This window comes from Amphiprion ocellaris, chromosome 4 (assembly GCF_022539595.1).
Source record: "Amphiprion ocellaris isolate individual 3 ecotype Okinawa chromosome 4, ASM2253959v1, whole genome shotgun sequence".
Lineage (NCBI taxonomy): Eukaryota > Metazoa > Chordata > Actinopteri > Pomacentridae > Amphiprion > Amphiprion ocellaris.
Genome location: NC_072769.1, coordinates 14,654,900 through 14,680,869, shown reverse-complemented (window position 1 = coordinate 14,680,869; position 25,970 = coordinate 14,654,900). Strand labels below are relative to the sequence as shown.

Below are 25,970 nucleotides of genomic sequence, written 5' to 3'. Positions count from 1 at the left end.
CCTGGAATTCAAGTTTTCTGAATGCTGGTGGTATCATCATGTTTCCTTTGGTTAGGTGTTTTAAAATTCTTTCTTTCCAATTCTGTGTTTGTGTTTTAAGTGGTCTTGTTATTGTAATATTTTGTCAATTTTTGTTGGCTGATTAGCACTATTAAGACGATTGCTGTTGAAGAGTCATTTTTAGTGGTTGTTGACATTTTATTTGTCACCTACCTGCTCACTGGGATGTGATCCATGTTGTGCATGTTTTTTGTTTTTTTTTATGATTCTGGAGGTGGTGTACTACAACACAAGATTAGCCTCAGCACACAAACAAGAAAGAAAGAAAAAAAAGCAGAGAGGAAAAGAAGACCAGGTTACGTAATGGTGACAAATTTACATGCATATTAAGATTCATTTCATCCTCTTTTAGACCAGCTGTCTGAACTTGAGGATTTCTCAGGCAGCCGAATCAGACCAGCGGATTTAAGTTTAATGAAACACTTGAGGCCATCTGTAAGGGTTCCTCATGTGGTCGTATTTGAATTTACATTTAAACTATAGTACTCTATACAAGGGAAATTATAGGTTTCGCATGTTGTTGTTTTTTCTCCTGTACTAAAAATATACCAACCTGTGACCCCCGAGGCTGCAGCATGAATTTGGTTGTAGTCTTTGTGGAGCATACAGGTAGCTGTTGGTTGCATGCGGTCACGGTGTAACAAAACTTTCCCTCCAAAGGATTAGGAGAAGTGTCATATCAAGAGAAAAATGTCATTTTCGGTGTAAGGTTCTCATGTGACAGATGGGATGTGGGTGTCAATATCTCAGCCTGTGCTGGAGCTTTTCTGTGTGCATGTACTGTAGGCGTTCAGTCCTCCTTACCTGCATTCTCTCTCTCTCTCTGTCTCTCTCTGGGTTGTGTCATCCCTCCTTCTCTCTTTAACTATGCAGTAAATTTATGTGCTGTAGTACAGATAGCTCACGGTGGGAGGGAGAGTGTGGCACTATGTGGGTGTCTAAGAGGGATGGATAGAAAAGATGGAGCAAGAGGAAAAGAGGAGGTAGAGCTTGAGTGAGAAACAGAGGCAGGAGGGATGGAAAGCACGAGAGACACATTTGCACAAAGCCATCTGTGTATGTTATACGGAATTTTCTGAGTGTGTTTATAATGCTACAGAGTTTATGCTTCATTAGACGTACATTTAGACATTAATAACATAGTGTCTTAAAACAATGGTATGATGATGTGTGGTATTATTTCATGACCCCCGTTTTCACATTATCATGTAAATTCGAGTGAGGCATATTTGTATTCCATTTTCATTCCATGCTCATGCAAAATATGTGGCGCTCGTGGCCTGTTGACGTCGTGACCGGGAAGGCGTTCTCATACACAATGACTGCAAAAGGTGAATATCATTCTTGATTTTACATAAACAGCCCTGAATGACTCTTTATATGATCCAAATTTGATGCATTAGCTTCAGTAAAATTTAAGTCAGCTGGAGCACAATCTATAAATTGTGTTGTTCCATTAATAAGACACTATAAATACTATTTAGCGTGTTTTGATTCTAAGTAGCATTTTGTTTTTGGTTTATTTATTTAGATTTTTTTTTTTTTTTACTGATTTTCGAGTAATATGTTAAGTACGTTAAAAAAGAATAATACTGGAAATTATATCCACAGAAAACATCCATATGGTAATACACAATATGCATTTTTACATTTCTTGACCATGAAATCTCATCATTTTAGCATAATTAAATGCTCCTAAGTCATTATTTTACAGATTGCTGTTATTTAAAAGAACAAAATTCCCATTGTTATTCTAAAAATAATTTTAGTTATTATTTTGAAATTATTAACATCATAATTACACTACTGTTCAAAAGTTTGGGGTCACCCAAGCAATTTCATGTTTTCCATGAAAACTCACATTTTTATTCATGTTCTAACATAATTGCACAAAGGTTTTCTAATCATCAATTAGCCTTTCAACACCATTAGCTAACACAATGTAGCATTAGAACATAGGAGTGATGGTTGCTGGAAATGTTCCTCTGTTTCCCTATGGAGATATTCCATTAAAAATCAGCTGTTTCCAGCTAGAATAGTCATTTACCACATTAACAATGTCTAGACTGTATTTCTGATTAATTTAATGTTAACTTCATTGAAAAAAATGCTTTTCTGTTAAAAAAAAAAAGGGGGGGGACATAAGTGACCCAAAACTTCTGAATGGCAGTGTATATTTAAAATTTGTTTTAAATATACTCATAAATTACTAATAAACTATGGTACAAAGCCAGCAGGAAGTCAGCCAACATAACAAAGGGAGTCTCTAGTATACTGTATATGCTCTGTAGGTAAAAAAAAAAAAAAATACAGAAGCTGCGATAGTTTCTAAATTGAATGGATTCACACACACACACACACACACACACACACACACACACACACACATATGTATATATATATACACATCCATCCATGACAATAAGTAAGAATGCTTAATTAGGAGAAGTATGTTCTCATTAACACCAACCATGCACCTTAATTCAATGCAGAGACTAAATAAACTATGATTGTTTTCCTTATTTGTAGTTAAGCTTCATTAGCTTCTTTTGTTTCGACTCTACATCTATGTTTTTTCTATTTTTCACTCTCGGACTGTTTATTCCTTTAGAAGCCAACACTGTCAGGTTTCTCTTGGTAAATAGTGTGCATTTTAAAATTAAAGTTCACCTCACGTCAACCTTCTGAGTGAATCCACTGATCGTGGTGATTCTACTGAAATGACATAACACTGCTGGAAAAATTTAGTTAGACTTTATTAAATGCTGATGTGACCGGGCCTTAAACTCCATAGTAGAACTTCATATCCAGGAAAAGCATTGCTTCACTTCACCTGTAACCGCATCCATAATCAATGCTGGAAATCAGAGCTAAAGACCTCTTGTCAGAGTCTATGACAAAAATGTTAAATTTGGAACTATCCTCCACAGAAACACAATATGAGGTGTTTCAGTGGATCTATAAACACAACATGTTGTGACAAAGTCCTCTAATGATCGTAGGAATCATTGATGTTATTCATCTCCGGCAATGGAGGAAGATGCTTGACTTTATTATAGGAGATCACTGTTTCCAGTTTCCTACCAACATTTACACTTTATTATAATCAATATTGCAACCATAGCAACAAAAGTTCCCTAACCAAAACTGCGCAGAAATTTATACTCAGAATTACTGTTGTGATATTGTTCTAGACCTTGGCCTGGGAGATGAAATGAAAGCAATAGATACTTCATCAATAGCAATGAGAAAATTGTTCAGGTTTCACCTAAATGCATCAGATAACATGAAAGCACATAATGAAAATGGGAGTTTAATTGCAGGAACAAACCCCAGGCTTGCTTCCTCCCTGCTCATAAACAGACTATCATATTCCCTGATAATGGAGCCTCTTCATCATCCATTGTTCTCTCTGTGACTTCATTCCTTTTTCTTTATTTCTTTTAATATGTATACATGAATTTATTTATGCAGGGTAAAATGGGTAAGTTCAATGAAAATGGGTGAAATTCAAATTAAAGATTTTTTTTCTCCTAGTCTTTAGATAATGATCAATAATGATCGATTTCCACCAATATAAAAAGTTTTATCATTAGAAACTTTTTAACAATATCACCCAGCTGTGCATAAATATAATCTTGTTTCTGTGCTTAAACTTTACCAAACCTGAAGTGTACCACTGATTTTACAGTCATTTGTATGACTTTCAAGGGCCTTTTCTCTGTGTCCTTCTAGAGAGCACTGACAAATTGACATACACTGCTAGTACTTTGTTCATAAATTTGGAGGACGTTGGCATACTTTTGGTGCCGGTAATACTGAACGCAATTCCTGGTACTTCTGATGAGAACAGCAGGTGGCAGAAGTGAATCTTAGTTTTATTTCTTTATCAGTAGACATCAAATGTTAATCTATTAAAACGCATGTGTTCCTGCTGGGATCATTGGCATCTGTAGGTGCGACTTTTTCAAACATGAAGTGTTGTTTTGTGTTTGTTAGTGGACTTTCCAACTTAAAGTGTGACATAAAATGAATATGTGGGCAGGTCTGTTGTTGCCAAAAATCTGAATTCAGGAGGGATTTATAATGTAATGGCCACCTGGACAGTTAGCCTACTCATCCTATATGTGAAAAAGGCAGAGCAATGAGCTATAGGTCTGTTGTGTTTGAGCTGCTGCTTGGGTATAATTTTCCTAAAAATCAATAGCTACAAAAATAATCCAAGAGCTAATTAATGCCCCTAACTTTTTAACAGCATATACATATTGTTAAAATGATAGCTATTTCCACTCACTGCATAAGAGGTTAAGATTGAATAAGTGGTCAGAGCAGACTGGTTATTTTAGAAAAATATCCCTTTAGGCATGTGGTACCAGTGACAAATCAAGCTTGCCAGTTTTAACTTGGCATGTCTTTGATAAGAGGCTCTGTCATCCAAGGTCATATCATTTAAGCGAAAATAACAAAATATGAAGTGGAACATATCATTACAAGGAGTTGAGATCAGTGGAGGCGTGATTCGGAGACAACACACTGCCAGGAAATGCAGATAAAATAAGTAATTGACATTAAATATACTACATGTGGTAGGATTGGTCAAGTTTTTTTTTTTAAATAAGGAAAGTCTCGGCCAGCTGATGAGTGGCCAGATGGACACTGGAGCACTCAGAGCTCAAAGAGGCTCAAAGCTACTGCCAAACTCCATGTGATTTCCAAACTGTGAATTGATTTTCAAATGACTTTCCAAACATGTTGTGTTTAAGATAATCCTTCAGGAAACTTTAAATCTCACATTTATAATGACCATCAACAGTAAATATTCTCCCTCAGAAACTTTTTGGTTGTGTAAAGTCACTGTTTTTGCTGCTTTTTACTTCCTCTGAAGTGCAAATGGCACTTATTACTGTGCTGTGTCTCCCAGACAGAAAGTGCAAAAGGTGGTGTGAAGGATCTCTTACAATATCAAGCATTTAGTCACCGCATACTTATCACTTCATAACTACCTGGGGCCTCCTGACAATGTTCGAGTGATACATGTGCAAGCAGTTCTCTTCATCGGCTTTCAGCTTGTCCCATATGTGCCATTGCTAAGGAATCCTGGAATTTCCTGTAGTAATATTACTGGAGTTTCTTTTGACTGAAGAATCTCGAAAACTACTTTGGCACAATTTACACTGAAATAGCTCTTTCAATGTACACTCCAAGGAATCTATTTAATATTCATAGAGAATTTGGAGCTATTAAAGCAAATCCGCAGCTTCTTATTTTCAATTTGTTAGGTCACCTGCTCTCTGTAATTCCTGAAGCAGTGTAGTTTTTTTTTTTTTTAATGCCATGTTCCAATCTCCTTTTTTCTATAGCTTTGGTAGAAAATATGTCTGAACAGTTCTCTGCATATGAGCTCACGGTTGACGGGGAGATAAAGAAGAGACGAGAACATACGGGACAGTGCTGGATGAAGCATTGAAGAAGGGATCTGGAAATACAGGGGATAAAAAGATAGGAAGTGCCATGGTGTGAGTGGGTAGAAGATGAGAGAAATGGGCTTAAGACCGAGGGTTTTTCTGCCCGTCTCCCACCAGCAGTGAGCAGATGTTGGACCCACAGGCCTCCATCAGCATGGAGCCCCTAAAGCTGGCACTGAAGCAAACCCACCGAAACACCCACATGCTGTGTGCATACGACATGCACATACACACACGTGCACTTCTGTATGTCGCAGAACTTATGTAAGTCGGAGAACTACACATTCGCCGTGCGGGGAGATGAAAACAGTTTCAAATACACCAAACACGTTCGCTCATACACAGCAGGTTTTGGGTTGAAGGTGACATGTTTATTATTATTCTGTCTATGAAAAACACTCCCATGTTAAAGTGTGCATTTTTCCTCCTTTGGCTTTGATACATTCATTTTGCTTATTTTTTCTGCAAGTGTTTCTTTATTGATATATAACTTTTCATTCTTCACCTGTGCGTACACAGACAGGATATGTTCAGGGAAAGCAAAATGAATTAACAGCAACAAAATTAAGAAATAATTCATGTCTCCTTGAGTCATTGATTAAACCGCTAACTCAACTCTGTGTATCAAATGTTAATATTTACAAGCTTTTTAAAATTCCTACCTTAAAATGACCTAGATGCAACTCTACACATTTTCTTCCTTTCAGAATGTGCAGATTTGTGAAGCTCCTGTATCTTTCTCTATGCACCAATCACACCAGTTCACTTACAAATCTGCTCAAATTCCCTCAAATTGAAATTCCCTTTCATCCTGTGTTGCTTGTGTTCTCATTTCCTCCCTGTCTGTTTCCCTTCTTTTTTGATTGGCCTCATGAGTTTCACCTCGATCTCATGAGTCACCTTTGTCTTGACTGCCTACTCAATTCTCAATGTAAAAATAGTCCTGTCTTTCTCTTTTCTCTGGTCAGTAACAGACAAGTGAGATGGGAAACAGTTTTTGTTTGCTTCCTTCGCTTTGTCCAGACTTTTGTCACAAATGTAGAATGTGCTTTTTAAATGTGTATCTTCCAGTCACAAATTCAGCATTGCAGTATAAATGACCTCCACAATCACGTTCCGTGCATTTCTAAGATAAAAGAAGAAAATATATATTGCCAGTGTGTTTTTACACATCAAGAGCCGTACGAGTAAATACAACGATGTTAGTGATTACTTTGACTCATGAGCTACTAAACTTGTCAAATAATATCAGCAGAAAGGAAAATCCCCTTGCCAAAACTGTAAACTGGTTTAAAACTAACTTCCTTAACTGAATATACATTTTAACAGTGTTTACCAATAAACATTTGTCAAATAACCTGCACAACGACCCCCAAAAATATGCGATTACTGACTAAAAATACACAGGAACACTGACAGCACATTGGGTGGTCTGAGATCGACCGCACTGCTTCAGCTCTAACAGAATGACAACTTTAAACTATCGCATGCAAAACAAACAGAAGATTTTGGGGCACGTTTCTGATCTTTTTTACTGATCTGTAAACAACTGGAAAAATTCTGAAACAGCCAGCAGCAGTTTGTTTCCTTCACTCAATTCGGCCAGACTGAAAGTGAGCTCTGGCTGCAGGCCACATAAAACTGTCCCACCGGGGAGATGAGACCTCATTTAGCAAAAAGTCTATATTTGACTCATGATCTCACACGAAATATACCCACAGAGCTTTTATCCAAATGTTTACATTTACAACTGAGTGTGACACACATATTTACCCACAAAATGCAGTGAGTCAGACATAAACAAAAAAGATGCCAGAGACTTAAAGTAGGAATTGATATAGATTCAAGAGTCATCTCATCTTCTGCCTAAAATACAAACCTTGCAACCAGTGCTGCTGCTTATTATTATCACATTAAAAAAAAACTTTTTTAATAATGCAGAGTTGGCTGGGTGCTTCATTAACAGTTTTATGTGATTTTACTGCTTTACCTGGACTTTAGTAACCATTAGAGCACGATGACAAAAGGTGAGACTGAGACACACACACACACACACACACACACACACACACACACACACACACACACACACACACACAAATATCAGTGGGGGTATTGGGTCGATGAACATGTGGCAGAAGATGAGAGACCACAAGAATGCATGATAAATATTTTAAGCTGAGCACAGCAGATCTGTGAGCCATCAGTCAATCTGTAGATTACGTGGTGACACTAGTTTTTGTGGGTGTGTTTGTGTTGTGGGTGCGTATATGCGACTGTGCTCAAGTGAGCGTTTGTATGTGATAGAGACGGTTTCTAAATGTATGTTTCTTCATACAGTGCATTACTGTAATATTTGCTACTATACTACTGTAAATGTAATTCATTGGTGCTTCACTTCTTTTTGAAGGTCTGAACAGAAACACACTGAAGACATCCTTGAGTGTTGCTATTCTACCTAAATGATCCTTGTGTGGAAAAAGGGCCACTTTGTAGAATTGTCGATCTTCAAAGGTAGGTCAACGATGCCATTGGGTCAGCAGGTCACACAGTTCGATCACTGTGCTTTATTGATTGTTTTTGTTAGACCTTCCCTCAAGGCAACTGTCCTCCTACGCCAGCTCATTAAACACAAAAGCAGGAAGGTGATCGACAATCACGGATGGACCGATAGTTCTACTACACACACACTTCAACAGTGAGCTTTGTTTGCAGTCATTGTTGTTGTCCATTGACTTCTACAATCCAGTCAGGTTTATTCGTATATCCTTATATGATCTATGATACCTCAACAGGCTTCTCACACCCACACTAGTGAAGTTCTGCTTTCTATGAAGACAAGAAAAACCTCCCCAGAAATAAGATATCGCACATGAGGAGAAATATGGCGTAATACCAAGTGAAAGGGCTACATACAGTGTTATAAGTAATGTTTGGTAGACCAACAAGACGAGGGCCAGGAAATACTTGTAAGAAGGGGTTCATTATTTTTTATCTGACATTGTAAATCAAATGTGTCCAAAGGAGGGAAGCGAGAAAAACTCACCATTATGAAGAGGTTGGAGACATGTTGTTTGGACATATCATCTGCTCTCATATCCTCATAAAAGACATTCACAGAGTGGCGCTGAGTCGGTCACGAGAAGAGACAGAAATAGCTGTGTAAAGAAAGAAAAACAAGTCTGAAGCTCGCCTTCTGCACACACGTTTACAAGGAGGATTTTCCAAAGCTATTCGACCATCTGAAAGGCACTTCAGATGAAATATTGTGGTTCCTACAGAGTCTACTGTACTAGTGGTTCTGCGAGGCTTTAATTAGCCAAGCAGTACTTTGAGGCAAATGAGCTAATTTGAGCTATGTTTACTATTGTGATTTAGCTCGTTATAATGCTAACATCTGCAAAAAACATGATTCACAAAGTATCACAAAGAGTTTGGTGGGAATATCAATTTTGCATTCATTTAGTCTTAAAGTGGTAGAATAGAACTTTTGACAGTATGACCACCATTGTGATTACAGTTCTTCCTTCCAGGGATGTGAATGTCTGTGCATCGTGCATCGTCTATGTAATATTCTCAAAATAGAAGTGAAAATGTGACCGTGCTGGTTGAACTCGAGGAAATCAGCCCTCTGGGTGCAACTGAGTTCATGAAGTCCAGCTAACAGACAAGACATTTTACTAATACTGAGAAATGTCAGCATCATATTGGCACTGGTGGAAAAGTCAGTGGGTCACCCAAGTCAGTACGCTTCATCATCTGGACACCATGGATGATTTGTGCAAGTTTATGTGGGATTTTAATGAAATGCTAGTTTAGATACTTCATGCTGCACAAAAGTGGTTAACTGACTAAGCAACAGTCAAGTTTATTGATATACTTACACTTCTGTGCCCAGGATGACTAAAAATGGAAGAATCCACAGGAGAGTAGGTAATTAAAAGAGAGACCCACCTGATCATCTACCAAACAACAGCAGAATCACAAGTTGTAAAAAGGAAATTAGACAAAACATGAAGTTGTAACAATAGAAGAACACGGAGAGATCACAGAGGCAGCATTTATGTTCATCTATCTATCAACCTAAAAGTCAAAAACAGATCTGACAGTGAGAGCATAAAGAACCCAGCAGTGCTGCATATTCGACAGAATTATATTGTGGATGAATTTACTCTCACTCACATCTACTGAAACCATAAATAGACCACGGTTATGTCAGAGTACTTGTTTCCTTCTTGTTATTCAGCCCAAGTAAGAGGACAGGAACAGTAGTGACAGGAGCTCTAATAGGATGACTATTGGTATTCAGTTCAGCAGTCTGAAATCAGGACGTCGGTTCTGAACCCAGCAGTCTGCTCCCCCTGACCTGATGAGCTGAGATGGCTGTCTATCCACCAGGGCCTATGATTGGATCAGCAGGTATGGATGAGGGTCTTGCGCGCGTGCGTGCGTGTGCGTGTGTGTGTGTGTACATACACTCACCGGCCACTTCATTAGGTACACGTGTTCAATTGGTCGTTAACACAAATAGCTAATCAGCCAATCACATGGCCACAACTCAATGCGTTTAGGCATGTAGACGTGGTCAAGACAGCTTGCTGAAGTTCAAACCAAGCATCAGAATGCGGAAGAAAGGGGATTTAAGTGACTTTGCATGTGGAATAGTTGTTGGTGTCAGACGGGCTGGTCTGGGTATTTCACAAACCATTGATCTACTGGGATTTTCACACACAACCATCTCTAGGGTTTACAGAGAATGGTCCAAAAAAGAGAAAATATCCAATAAGCGGCAGTTGTGTGGTTGAAAATGCCTTGTTGATGTGAGAGGTCAGAGGAGAATGGGCAGACTGGTTGGAGATGATCAAAAGGCAACAGTAACTTAAATAACCACTGGTTACAATCTGTTAATGCAGAATGCCATCTCTGAACACACAACACGGCCAGCCTTAAAGAAGATGGGCTACAGCAGCAGAAGACCACACCAGGTGCCACTCCTGTCAGCTAAGAACAGGAAACTCAGGCTAGAATTCACACAGGCTCACCAATATTTGACACAAGAAGATTGGAAAAATGTTGCCTGGTCAGATGAGTCTCCATTTCAGCTTCGACGTGTAGATGTAGGGTCAGAATTTGGTGTAAACATGCATGGATCCATCCTGCATTGTATCAAGGGTTAAGGCTGCTTGTGGTGTAATGGTGTGGAGGATATTTTCTTGGCACACTTTGGACCCCTTAGTACCAAATGAGCATCATTTAAATACCACAGCCTACCTGAGTATTGTTGCTAACCATCTCCATCACTTTATAACTACTGTGGACCGTCTTCTGATGGCTACTTCCAGCAGGATAATGCACCATGTCACAAAGCTCAGATCATCTCAAACTGGTTTCTTCAACATGACTGAGTTCACTGTACTCCAATGGCCTCTGCAGTCACCAGATCTCAATCCAATATAACCTTTGGGATGTGGTGGAACGGGAGATTAGCATCATGGATGTGCAGCCCACAAATCTGCAGCAACTGTGTGATGCTATCATGTTAATATGGACCAAAATCTCTGAGGAACATTTCCAACACCTTGTTGAAAGTATGCCAGGAAGAACTAAGACAGTTCTGAAGGCAAAAGGGGGTCCAACCTTTCACTAGCAAGGTGGACCTAATAAAGTGGCCAGTGGGTGTATATTAAATGAAGTGAACTGATCTGAATTGAAAGTGGGATGATCACCTTACTTTGCTGAGGACACAGTCTCACATTTCACAGTTAACTTTAAAGTTGTGTGATTATCAGGTTCAAATAATAAAATAATATGTAAGCAGGTGTGTATCACGTTTGTAGGTCCTTGAAGCAGTGAGTGGATGGACAGTGTTGATTTGTGGTCGAAGCACTGAAGCTGTTCTGTAGTAAGAAACCTGGAAGTCAGCGACTCTCCGCTGATCATCTTACTGAGTCACTCTGTTTTCTGTGTAATTCTGCACATTTTTACAGGTTATTTCCTTCTCATTTAAAATTGTTTATTAATATGCTTGAAGCAGAGACATGACATGAAGTAGAAACAACAACGAAATCAAGTGTAACCATTTATTCTAGTTTTCAACGTGACTCGTGCTGCTTCATCTGCTCGCTGTGCAGGTGAAACAGAGTTGTCAGTAGATGACCAATCACAAAGATCCATCATCTGGCTGCTGAAAAATAGACAAACACTCAGACAAACAGTCTTACTAGAGGACTAACCAGGTACATCACCATGGCAACTGATGCTAAACTCCTCACCTGCTCCGGGGAAGGTTTTGTTCCAGATAACAGATCAACACATATATAAACATCAAGAACTGAACAACCTGTTTTCTTGTAAAATATCCAGACAGTGAAGCCAGATAATGACACAGTTCCTGGGTTTGTTAAACTCTCTTCATAGTTCAGTCCCCAGGTAGCTGTCTATATCACAAACTACACACTCCTGTATTTCAGCTGTTCTTGTTTGTCAGTGACACAGAATAGAGGTTATCAGGCTGGTTTCATGGATACATTAACACATCTTGATGTCAGATTTTTATACATTTATTCAAGAAACAATAATAAGTAGATTTATCTCAATTCAGTCCAGTTTTATTTATATAGTGCCAATTACAATTCAGATTGTCTCCAATGCTTTACAGAACCCATATGGCCTGAACCCCCAGAGCAAGCCTTAAGGCGACAGTGGCAAGGTAAAAACTCCTTTTTAACAGGAAGAAACCATGAGCAGAACCCGGCTCATATGGGGGGACCCATCTGCTGCTGGCCGGCCGGGTTGAAAGGGACAGAAGAGGTAGAGAGAAGGAGAGAGAGGTTTTAGAGGGAGAGGGAGTAGGAGAAGAGATGATGTTACAGCTTCCTCCAGGTCTGGGCTCCAGCTGGGAGACTCCTAAAAAGAACACAAATATCCATCCATCATCTATACACCTCTTAATCCTCATTAGGGTGGTGAACAGTTTGAATAAACTGAAGTGGTGGACTCACCTGTCCAGATATTTCACATCTGGTTGCAGCCCGATGAACTCCTCAACGGGTTTATTTAATGGGAACAGCTTTATTAATTAATGTTTCATTTTCTCAAATACAACAGATGGTTTTGTTCATAAAAAAGTCAGACTTGACAGGAATTATATTCAGCATTTGCCTTTAGTGTATTTAGACTGATGCACAGTCACCCCACAAATGTTCGTTCTAATCTGCTATCTGCTACACAGAGCATCTAAAATAATGAGAATGAACAATAAATAGTTTGTATTCCTTAATAATATACTTTCATTTTCCAGTACTAGTGCCACCTGTGTTCAGGTACTAAACATTTATGGGGAATTTTTCAAATCCAGGTTGCAAAGTGCTTCACAAGGGAGCAAAATAAAACAGACAAGTCATAAAATCATCAGAAATTAAAAGACAAATACAAACAACATGGTGCTTAAAAAAAACAATAGATAAAATCATTATTGACCAACATAGAAGACAGTTCAAAGAAAATAAACTCAAATGTAGTCAGTAAAGGACACTAGCAAACATATATCTTAAGAAGAGACATATGATACTCAAAGGTTAGAATTATAATGAGGAAAGAGGCCATTAAGTGCTTTTAAAGAGACCAGTAATTCTTCAACTCTTTCCCTGAACATACTGGGAGCCAGTGTAACGAGGCTTCTTGGTTCTTGTTAAAAGTCTGGCAGTTGAATTCTAAAATGTCACGAAGTTTTTAAAAAAAAAAAAAAAAACTGTTACAGTAATAAAAGCAAGAAGAAATAAAAACAGGTAAAATGACCTCAGTGTCTTTAAAAGTTAAATTACGCCGTGTTTTAACTCCTTGACGCCTGAACTTATTTACAATGATTTGTGTTTTTGCTTTCCAGCTGACGCTTAATTAAGTGGAGATTGTTAATTTGTCTATTACACATAGAACAGATATATAATAACAATAACAGATATATAATAGAATAGTTTAGTTCCCAGTCTGACTGGTCCTATGAGACACCAGTGCTTGCAAAAGGTTCCGAGGTACTTACTGAATATGCACAAACTGCCATTGGGGGAATGCATATGCTATCTGGGCTGCAGTCTGAATGAAAGTGGTATGATGCAAATTCACATACTTCAGGGTTAAAAAATATTCCTGAGATGGCAAAAACATGATTCCACAATCAAAGCATCTGCTCTAGTTTGATCAAATGTAAAATCTATAGGAACAACTTTCCATTTTATGGAAGCATGCACTTGTGTGAGAAAAATGTTTTAAAGTTCACCAGAACATTGTTGTCCACAGGAATCAGTTTCTCAAACCATGAAGAAGTGAAGATCTCCACTTTCATGTATGTTGAAAGGCGAACTGTGAAGAATCTTTCTAGAACGTGTTCTGTAGAAACAAATAACCACAGTCCGGTGTGTTCTTTATTTGTATGTGTTGTGCTTCCTCTATGCGCGGCTGAGGCTCATCATGAACGTGAAACATCTTCTTGAGGTCCCAGAAGGTCTCAGGAACAGATTGATAGGTCTGATATTAGCTAGATTGGTTTATAACAGATTTCCAGATCTGAGGAGTTGAGTGAAGATACATAATCCCACAAAACCTAACAGAACAGCAAACCAAAATACAACAAAGTATCTCACCTCCCTGTCCAACAAACATGAGAACAAGTGTGTCTGGTTAGTAGGTCGATCTGAAACCATATTTGATCCTCCCTGAAAATTTAGCTCTTTACATTCAGGTTTCCCGAATCATCAAATTCAGATTCTTCTATGCTATGCCACACATCTGGGTCACTGAGGAAGAGGAAGGCAGAAGACAAGCATTTTTTTAAAATTTCATTTGAACTGAGATGATAATAAACATCTGAATTAAGTTCATCTGTTTAATGAAATTGTTCTGTTGTGTTGGTGTGGAATAAAAAAGCAGGACTGTAGTACTGACATTAGTTCTGCATCACTGATAGAAGGATTTTAAAGAGAGAGTGAACTATTGGAACTGTTCTGATGAGAAACAGCCAAGAAAAGTCTAGTCAGTTTTAGAGTTATGTAGTTTTATTTCTTTCTATCTGATATCTGCAGGTAGAACCCCATACAACCTGATATTTATATGTAATAATGCTGTAAAAATCTTGATATTCTACACATTTTGTTTGTATAACGCCTGAGTGGACTTGAACTGTGGTTTGTGTCTCCTCCAGTGTGCCTGTTTGAGTTCATATGACCTGAAAGTAAACACTTTGACCCTTGTATTTTCCCTACTGTGTCAGCTTGTTTTTTCTTATTTTTGTGTCTTTAACAGCTTGTTTTCATTCTTGTATTTTCCCAAACATGAGTTTAGATGGAAATAGAATAGAATAGAATAAAGTACAGAAGTTTGCAAGTTTTTTTTAGTTCTAATTTAGATCTAATCTTTTTTAATTATAACATTATAAGAAAAAGTTATACATATATATCTGTGCAAAATATAACAACTACCATGTGCTTCATTATCATATTCACTGATTAAGGAAATTAATTTCAAAGGGGAAAAATTCTTTATTAATTCACCCACGCTAGATAAATGAACAGTATATAGATTCAATTGCAGTTAATAAGCTGTATCTTTAGGTTTCAGTCAGAGACACTAAAGTTATTGTAAATGGTTATCCAGTCAGGTTAGAAGGAAAAGACAGCGGTTTAAGTGAGCTCTCAATAAATCTGAATTCTGCTGAGAGAGCTAATCCCCCAAACATTTAGAATGCACCATAACGTATACACAAACATGAGCTTAGCAAGATAATACAAGAGCTTTAATGACATGACGAGGACTTGGGGTTGTGGGGGGACTTGCATAGCAATCAGTGCTGACATTAGAGAATCAGCACAGCAACAGAAGAGTTTATAAAGGCTGCTTAAGACACTTGTTTGGATGATATGATCTCATCCAATCAAAGTCGACCAGGTGGACGCATTAGCGAGCCAATGATGTGCGTCGACTGAAGTTGATCTGCTGACGTGAGCATGACTTCAGTGCACTATTTAAACTGAGCTACACCATATTTCAGTCAGAGATTCTTATGTCAAATAATATTTTGCAAATGGTTTTAGAGATAGATTGGACAGAAAAGCCTCTACTGTTTGAAGGAGCTCTCAATTAATCTGAGCAGCGACAATAATTCTGCTGAGTGAGTTAATCCCCCAAAACAAAATGACTGCTCCCTGCTTAGTAAGAATTAGCAGGAGCGTATTAAACCCCTCCGAGAAACAACAGAGCCACTGTGATCCACCATCCCATATTTAGGTAAGAAGCGTGCTGCTGTTTGGTAATTCCATTCCTGTTTTCGATGAACTAGGAAAGATATGTGAAGATCCTAGTTGTATCCTGATGTGAGGAAGATATTCTGCATATAAATATGCTCAACAATGTGAAGCAATGAGCATGTTGCAGCTCTTTTTATCTATTCTACGAGAACTACTTGAATGTGGCATTGAAATTCCTTGTGATGCAATGTCAAATGAGACATTTCATTAGCTTACTGATGGAAAACATTGAGGAGTTAACTTTATTAGTCATACTGACAGCAACTTGGTTATCACAGTAAACTGTTACCTGCTTTCTTGATCAATGTAGATAAGAGTGTTTGAGGGCAGAGCTGAAATTTCGACTGGCTGCTGAGTTTTTAAGCCAATAGTGACAGCAACAGTTGAGTCTAAGTAATTACTGTAAAAGTACCCCTCATTTCATTCCATGTTTGCACACCAAAGCTGAAAGATCTATAGTTAATCATTGCCGGAGTGTCTGTATGTTGCAAGACCGATGGGGCTTAAGTTTGACATGTGTTCTACCCGGAGTTCTGCACGTCGAATAGAAGGATAGCATCCAAAACCTTTCATACGTTGGATAGATGGTGTCCCAGTGACCCACCGTTTAGACCAGGGGTGGGCAATTAATTTTCATACGGGGCCACATGAGAAACTTTGACGGTTGTTAAGGGCCGGACCAGTACACTTAAAAGCTCTGCTCAATATATATCTCAATAAAAACAGTAAATGAAACAATACAATGATATAATGAAAATGTGGAACACAGAACACAACTATTTAATGAAAGACTTTGTTTTTTCATTTAAACTATGACTGCTGCGTATTGAGTTGTAGATATTTACTATCATAAAGACATACTTAAAATGTGAAACAGATTTTCCAAGTGCTTTAATTACTTTTCAGCAGTCACTGTTTTTACAAAGTAAGTAAGCCATCACTCAGAATTTATTCTACAACAATGTGACCATCAGCTGGCAAAGATTTGAAACTTGCCTTATCATGTCAGTTTTTGCTCATCATGAACGCTATGAGGTGTTGTCAGTTTTTCTAAATCTACATTAAGATGACTGTGAAGCATAAAGAAAGACAACAGCTACCCACTACTCTTACAGCAATGTTCAATATATCTCAATAAAAACAGTAAATTACACAACACAATGATGTACAATGCCCAACTCTTGAATCTCTGCTCTCAGATCCCAAACTCGTTTAAGCACCTTGTCCAGGCTGATCCACCTGACAGCTGTCTGGTAACCAAGGTCACCATGTTCACTATCATCTCCTCCAAAAAGACAACAAGCTGTCTGTAATTCAATGCTCTTGCCCTGATGAAGTTAACTACTTTAGTTACAACATCAGTCACATGGTTGATTTTTAGCACTGACTTACACAACACCTCCTGATGTATAATACAATGCAAAAATATCAGTTTCTGTTCTGGGTTTATTTCAGTCACTTTATCTTGCATCCGTTTCAAAAGTCCAACATTTTTCCCTGTCAAATTTGGACAGCCATCAGTTGTAACACCAACCAAATTCTCCCATTTTAGCCCCAGCTTGTTCATGCATGTATTTACCTCAGTGAACCGTCATGGTTCCCTTCATTGGCTGCAGAGCTGCCAGCTCCTCCGTCATCTCAAAGGTTTTTGTTAGTCCACGTACAAAGATGAGTAACTGGGCTGTGTCACGGACATCACAGCTCTCATCCAGAGCCAACGAGAAAACATCAAAATCGTCCACTTTGTTGTGCAGCTGAAGCTCCAGATTCTCGGCGCTGCTCTCCACCCGCCTCGTTACGGTTCGCCTCCTAAGGGTCACATTAACGAACGCTCCTTTCTTCTCCGGGCATATAAACGCTGCAGAGTCCACCATTCTTTTATAAACTCTCCATCAGAGAATGGTTTACTGCTTTTGGCGATTTTGTAGGATATTAGAAAACTCGTCTTGACTGCTGCATCCCTTGATGTGAGCTTTGGTAAAACAAAGTCATTGCTGCTTTAGCAGTTTAGCTAGCAAACCTTCAGACATCCTCCCCGCTCTGCATCAGTCAAAAGTTTGTACTTCTCTGCATGTTTGGTCTCGTAATGTCCATTCAGATTATAATCCTTGAGGACCGCGATCTGTTCGCCACAAACTAGACACACAGATTTACCAATGACTTCAGTGAAGAAATACTTGGAAGTCCATGCTTTGTTAAAAACTCTGCATTCGGAATCAATCTTTCTTTTTTTGCCGTTAGCTGACATCTTCCCGAGCTGAAGCTGACCAACAAACCAATCAGAGCATAAACCTTATGCTAAGTAACGCGCGAAAAAACGTTAACTTAGCAGATCTTTCAAAATAAAAGCAGTGCAGGCGTATTGCTTGCATGTATTGTGATGATATATATTTGCACTGACTTTTAATATTTTCCAGTGACCTCATACGGGCCAGTCAGGGTCATCCGGTGGGCCGGATGGATCTGTGTTTTTTTATTCCTCTTTCTAGCCCTCTTTTTTCATTGTTATACTCAGCTATTTGTGGCAATCTCGTGTGTACAACCCAATCAATTTCTCCCTGGAGAGGTTTTCTGAAAATGTGCACCACTAACCCCCCCCCCCCCCCTTTTTTTTTTTAAATGATACTGCTCTCTCCCATTTAGGCTTGCATTTCATCTTCCAGTGTGGCATGTGGAATAAACACATCTGATTTTCTACGTGGTCAGACATCATACGCTTCTGAGAGACAATGACCCAAGACTTAATCTAAATTTAGGAAACGCATGGGTGGAATGAAGCCTTTTTTCTAGTTTGCCTACAATGTCAGGCCCTTTGAAGGCCGACTGAGGAATGTTTCAGGAATGAAACAGTTTTAGAAGCATACACTATCTCGCCAGAAAACTAAACTCAAACTAAACCGCTAAGTAAATAATTTACAAAGCACCAATTTGGATGCTTTTTTAAAGCCTTGCAAAGTATAGGAATTACAGGAGGCACTGTAGGAGTTATTTATTTTTTTTCCCAAATGGGCTGCACAGACCTGGAATTGGAATCTTTATAGTGGCAAGAATGTGAGAATTTGGACTTTACACATATTTCCTTTAAAGCTAATGCACACAAGGATTGTCTTGTTCATCCTGGAACCCTCTGCTTCTGAGGAGGGTCTTTTGAGACGCAGGCTGACAAGAACCACAGATAAAACAAGTGAAGCTAGTAAAATGACAGCTGAGGGTTAGAGCCACTACGGACCAGTCCAGTCTTTTCATAGAATTGTGGGATGCACGTGGTTGCTTGTGCAGAAAATGACAAAAAGAGAGAAGTGTGTCTCTGTAGCACAGAGCTGAGATGGATATAACTATTATTTTTAGCTCAACATTTGGGACGAACTTTACATGTGGTGTCTCCACAAAAACTGAAAGTGGCATTAAATGCAGGCATGGTCAAGGTGTTTGTGAGTCTGAGATTACTGTCTTTTAGGATCACTGATACTTCTTCACAATCTACGAGATGTTTTTCCTCTGATTCAAAAAGCAGAGAAAGTATTTTATTAGATTTTAATGGCCATTGCCAGCAGCCTGTGTGGCATCATAGCGTTCTCATCCTCTCATCCTCAAAGTAACAGCAGGAGTTCTTAGAAAGATGGTTTCACTGTTTCCTGGTTATATTTTAGCTGGATTGTTGGTCCTTATTTCCTTAACTAGTGTATTTAGAAATAAAAAGTCTAACTTTGTGACTCTAACCACATCCCAGTGGCTGAGCTAACAATATAGGAACATTAGTTTCCTATTGAATTCAACACATTCAGTATATTATTACACCAAGATAGATGGTAAATTGCTTAATTAGCAGCTGATTTATTTGTGTCGCTGTGCAAGTTCCTGGTACAGTTGGAGTTTTGAGAGTTTGGGCTCAGATGAAGAATTCAGCCTCAAAGCTGCTCCTCTTGCAGATGGACCAGCAGAAGAGGAGTCATGATCTTACCAAGCTGCTGTCTGGACCAAGACTGAGTGATTCCAAATCCTCGTGGACAACAGAGGGCTCTTATTTCAATGAGGGTGCAGCTTTTACCTTTTTGTGAATAGTTTGTGTGGTGTGCAAGACATCATAAACAGGTTTATGTTGTTTTTCGAACCTGCAATTTTTTCTGCATTTTGATTATTATCTTTTATATGACTTCATTTTTTGTCTTATATCTTACTTTACCATAAATTGTTTTCTAGATGATTATTTTGTGATCTTTTCATTCCAGCGCCTCATAGAAAAATCTGAAAACAATATAAAGATCTTCATTAGAAGCACCTCTCAGACATGCAGTCTCTACAAAGCTGATCAGAACATGAATAATGTTTTTGTCAGACTTTGCTTTGCATATGAATGCGAAATGAACAGCTTGGGTCAACAATGATAGCATGCATGTATATCACCTTGAATTGCTTTGACTGATGGGAGATGATTCACATGGCCTTCATTTGATGCAGACACAGCCTTTGTCTCTGGCAACATTTGGCCTGTGGAGAGAAAGAAACAAGTACTGGTATGTGATCAAACAGTTGGGATTTCACATTTATGTGCATTTACATACTAATGTAAAAAAAAAAAAAAAAAAAAAAAAAGACAGCTGTTGGCTTAAATATATTCAAAATCAAAATAAGCATTTGGCCTTAACAGAAAGGGCATGGGTTCTTTTTAAAAAAAATTTAAAAAATCATTACATATCGTCCAGTGTTAAGTAATAATTGAGAAAGCAGCACTTCACATATAATAATTTGATCAGAACTGACTCTAAAGTCTAAAATATACATTGCTAGCAATAATGATATTATTGTATTAAGTAATGCAACCCAACTACCTCTTGCACAGAACTCTGACTGATACAGTGTATCTGCCCAAGGCTGCAGTTTTTAAAATTATAGTTGAACACATTAAAAAATGCATTGTTGTTGCATTAGATCTGTATGTTTTCTCTCTTTGGGGATGTGTCTTATTTTTTATCAAGACTCCTACAAAGCACTTGCGAGAGTAGAACATAAAATCCAGACTGGAAGATGTTCATACCTGTCAACACAAATGAAACCTTCTTGCCAAAATATGACCGGCAGCAGAAGAAAAACATGCCATGCTGGCAGGGTTAAAGGTGGAATCTGGAATTCTAGAGAAGGAGCGTTGATATGCAGCTAGTTAGTATATTTATATAGTTACCATGTGTAGATTTACCGTCTCTTTCCCCCCCTGTCCTGCACACAAGCATGAACATGCATGAGCTTGAGTTCAGAGGACATACAGGAGTAGCGTTTTGTGGATCTATTCAAGGCCATTTGTTTCCTATGTACACCAGGCCTGTGTACAGCACCAGACTGTTTTTCCAGTGGACACAGAACAGACAGCAGATCATAAGGAAATATTGTTTGAATTTGACAAATACTGCTAAGCATAAGTGGGACCGCACAGTGACTTGGTGGTTAGCACTTTGGCATTGCAGCTAGAAGATCCCCAGTTCGCCTTCTTGGGATCTTTCTGCATGGAGTTTGCATGTTCTCCCTGTACATGTGTGGGTTTTCTCCAGTTTTCTCCGGGTTTTCTGGCTTCCTCCCAAAGCCCCAAAACCTGCTCAGGTTAACTGGTGACTCTATATTGTCCATAGGTGTGAATGTGTGCTTGTTTTTTGTCTGTATATGTAGCACTGTGATAGACTGGTAACCTGTCCAGGTGTCCCCTGCTTTCGCCCTAAGTCAGCTGGGATAGGCCTCCCCATGACTCTAATGAGGAATCACCGGTGTATAGATAATGGATGGATGCTTAGGATTAGAATCACTGACCTAGCTAACAGTTGCAATAAATGGCTTTTTCCCCCAATGTTTTTAATATAATTTCTTTGCACAATATGTGTTCAACTTTAGCTCCACTGACCTGTGACTTTCTACCTGCTGCTACTTCTGCTGTGCCTCTGCTCAAATGCTGTCATCTTTTCTAATGAACTTGGAATTAAATCCAATAGCAAAATTGCATTGGCTTATTGTGGTTTAGAGTTTTAACTGAAGCCCAATGTTACAGCATTCCCACCACACATCTTCTCACTATATTCTGATTGTAAAAGTTGTCAAGGATCTTGTAAAACTGCCATTTCTTGAGGTTGTCTTAATGGAAGCATGACACAGGCTGGATGTCTCCTCTGGATGTCGTGAGCTTCAGTAGAAAGCAACTGGACTTCTCGTTTTGGTTCTTGAAGATGTCTCACCTCTCATCCGAGAGGCTTCTTCAGTTCTTAGTGACTGATACTCAGATGTGTACTGTACATGCAGTCGAATGCAGCAGTGCTGAGTTCTTTCCACAGAGAATTTCACCATTATTAGCATCTTGAGTCACCCCCGACCTGGCAGCTCCACAGAAGATCAAACGTCTTCAAGAACCTAAAATAGAAGTCCAGTTGCTTTTATTGAAGCTCCCATGATAACCACGGCCTAGATGACTTAGAATCTACAGAGATATATCTTATAGATGTATCTAGTCCAGAGGTAAGGCACAAGCCTTCTAGAGAGAATAGGATAAAAAACTCTTTGAACATAGTTACCCCGCTTTTACAGGCACATTGAGTATCAAAATGTTGGTATTAGGGAAATAGTGTAGTAGAGACATTTTTAAAAAGCTGTCTAAGACATTTATTTGAATACTATGATATGATGTAAATGTGGTCCACTGCCTACAAACATATGATGTGTCAATAAAGCAGTGATGTGAGGCTGCTGATGCAAAGACACCCTCAGAACTCTGCTTAAACTAATGCTACACTTCCCTTTTGTGTACTTCCTGGCTGTAAGCCTCTGAAAGCCTTAAATAGAAAGGACAGAATCAAGGATTTTTGCTTGTAATTTTAAAAAACTCAACGTAAATATTCAGCTGAATTAAATTTCATTGATTTTTAATATAGCACCAAATCATAACCTAAGTCGTCTCAGGCTTACAAGAGAAAAGAATCATTTCCCCTGGAGCACTTTGTGACAGCGAGAAGGGAAAAACTCCCTTTTCACATGAAAAAGTCTGCAGTAGAACAAGACTCATACGAGATGAGCAACAACAGACAGCAATTTGGTGGGTTGGTGAGGGCAGTAGTCAAAGATTTGAAACATCCAGTTTAAGAGAAAGGTACAGAAAGAGAGAGGGCACTAAATTAATGACATGGAATTCTGGCATATAAATGAATGAAGAGTGAAAGAAAGAAGAGGAAAGATGCTTTTAGTCCATCATTGTCCCACAGCAGGTTTGGGCCAACAGCATCATACTAAGGGATGGTTCAGTGTAACCTGATCTAGCCAGAACTATAACGGCGCTTCAATGAGTAATTAATTAGTTGGCAACTACAAAACTAAGAAAATAACTAATGAAAAAAAGTCTACATCCTCTGATTCCAGCTTCTAAAGTAGAATATTTTCTGGCTTCTTTCCTGCTCCAGGGCAGTAAACTGAATATCTTTGGGTTGTGGACAAAACAAAACATCTGAGGATCATCTTGGGCTTTGGTAAACACTGATTTACATATATTTTCTTACCATTATCTGACATTTTATAGACCAAACAACTAAAAAATTAGTCAAGAAAAAAAAACTGTCATATTAATCCACTAAAAAAATAAAAAACAAACGAAAAAAATCATTAGTAGCATCTGATCAAGAACCTGCCCAACTGCTGTGTGGTCCATCAGTATGACTTCTTCAAGCCCCAAGATCAGATTGAAGTTGGTGAAGATGGCTTTAAGCAGTACGATGTCATTAGTGCTCTGGACATGGACGCCATGATGAGCACGATCTATGCATGGCTGGAGAACCTGGTGAAGTTTGAGAAGTCTCTTGACTTTAATAATACCCTGGATACAGAGATTGTTCCGAAGTCTGACCACAAGGAGGAGGAGATTCACATCCTTATTGTGGAGGGCTTCCTGCTTTACACCTACAGACCTCTGACCAACGGTGCTAAACCAACGTTACTTTTTTTTCCGTCCCATATGAAGAATGCAAAAAGAGAAGGTGCTCTAAGGGAATACATGGTGTCAGACGCCTTCGGCCTGTTCAACGGCCACGTCTGGCTCATGTATTTGCAGCACAAGAACATCTTGATCTGGTTGGTAAACTAAAAGGTTTGACAAAAAGGAAAGTCTGAAGCCTAATCTTAATACGAGTAAGGAGTCTGCCTAAAAAAACCCGACTGTGAGCTGGTTCCCCAGGAGAGAAGCTCAAGCCTTCATGCTACATTTACTACTACTGGGATGATATGGTACAAAGAGGTCTTCAGAATATGATGGAGTTTAGTCATTAAGGGCTTTGTGAGTAAAAAGAAGAATTTTTAAGTCTATTCTCAGTTTGACTGGGAGTCGATGAAGAGAACACAGGAGAAATATGGTGTCTTTTGCTACTTCCTAGTCCTGTAACTGGAGGCTTTTATTGGAGTTAGTGGGACACCCTGATAATAAAGAATTGAAATTTTTCAGCCCAGAAGTAACTAAAGCATATTCTCTTCTATATTCTTTCCTGTTTTTAGGTCAAATCTTCTATCAATACAGCTTTGTTTTACATGCCTTCCACCAACAATTTCCAAACTGGAAATGAAAATTCAAATAAAGCATTGTTAATTTGCCAAGCTCATTTGGAGCCGATCTCAAGTCATAGTCTCAGTTCTTAGCTGATATGAATGCATATTTAATACTAATGTGATAAGGTTGATGCTTGTATTGAAAGGTTGAGCTCTTGCCCTCTTCTAGAAAGGCTCTCTCTCTTTGCTTCTTGCAACATTGTTTTCTAATAAATCCACCATTGCCATCCTTCCTCGAGAGCCTCTTTTCAAAGAGTCAAGAGAGCAACTCACCCATGTTGTCTCTCGACATACAATGGCACCATTTGTACAAAGGGATCCTCAATCAAAGGTTGAGATACCCTTGCAGATGTGAGGCTCAAGTACGCAAGTGTGCGCGTACGTCTGTGTGTGTGCAGCAGAATAAGGAGTAATTGAGGCGCTTCATCCCTGAGTTTTGATAAGGGGAGTAATGGTGCATGTGGTTGCCGTGGAAACCTCTGTTTGAACATAACAGTACAAGGACCTCCATTCCTGCACACAACACATATATATGCCCCCCCCCCTCCTCCTCCACCCTCTCTGTCATATGAGAGCGTACTTCTTGCGTCAGTGATTTGAAAAGAGGCAGCAGATACAGCAAACAGCCCGGTTTTTAATCCTTTCTCTGTCTGTGAAGGTTGAATATCAGTCAAGTAGTATCTGGGTGTTTGATTTTGGCCACTCTTTTTGGAGGATGTTAAACAAGTGCAGAATAAAGGGCTTCAGTTCATCAAAACACACACAAATATGGATGTATTGCCGTACACAATATAACCCCCCCACCGCAGACACACACATCTTCCCAGGTGACCGGCATTCACGCTGTGAGCGTGTTGGTAAATTGTTAATATTGCAAGGTGCATTGCGGCTTATACATTTGAATGGTTCTTAAATTACATTTTAAATTTAGATGAGCTGTTTCAGTTCACTGACAAATGTGTTGTCCTGTTCGCTGAGGGAGGGCTCAGGGCATTTAGTTCTGACAGAGGCATTTCAGAAAGCAACAAGCAGCCAATCAAAATGCACTTTACTTCAATTTTTTTGCACACCATGCCAGGTTTTTGCTAATCGGAAACCCTTTTTGGAGCAGCGAGAGATGTATAGTGCCCACATGTGTGTGGGTACATGTGCTGCTTGTGTTATTTGTGTTGTAAGTTGTTTTTTTTTGCACATAGCCTCCGTGAAAATTAATTAACAGTCTTTCAATCAGGCACATCCATTAAAGTAGATAATCATGCTAGCTGAAATTTAATCAAACTGAATGTTTGATGATGCTTCTGCAATTTCTTAAGTAAACTCCAGCATTTACTGAGCCCCTTCTCACACAAAATACATATTGGTTATTGTCAATAATCTACTGTACCAACTCGGCTCACCCACTGACTCTATGCAAATATCTATGATGTATGCAAATAATGACAGGCAGGTACATGCAGGATGGAGATATGAGCCTGTAAATGTTTGCACCCAATATTCAACCCACACACTGCACAAGCGTCAACTGTGCCGAAACTACTGAGCCAAACCTTTTGTTTTCAGGAGTTTCGTGTAGGTGCTCAAGATTCCT

At 38.9% G+C, this 25,970-nt stretch overlaps 1 protein-coding gene across 1 annotated transcript in view; it reads left to right on the top strand.

Moving 5' to 3' along the window:
- The window catches only part of LOC111574873 (nicotinamide riboside kinase 2-like), a 32,744-nt gene extending 8,817 nt beyond the window's left edge, over window positions 1-23,927 (top strand). The window contains exon 3 of the mRNA XM_055009551.1: window positions 23,457-23,927. Coding sequence (XP_054865526.1) covers window positions 23,457-23,927 — 471 coding nt within the window. The remainder of the gene's footprint in view (window positions 1-23,456) is intronic.
- Window positions 23,928-25,970: the final 2,043 nt, after the last annotated feature.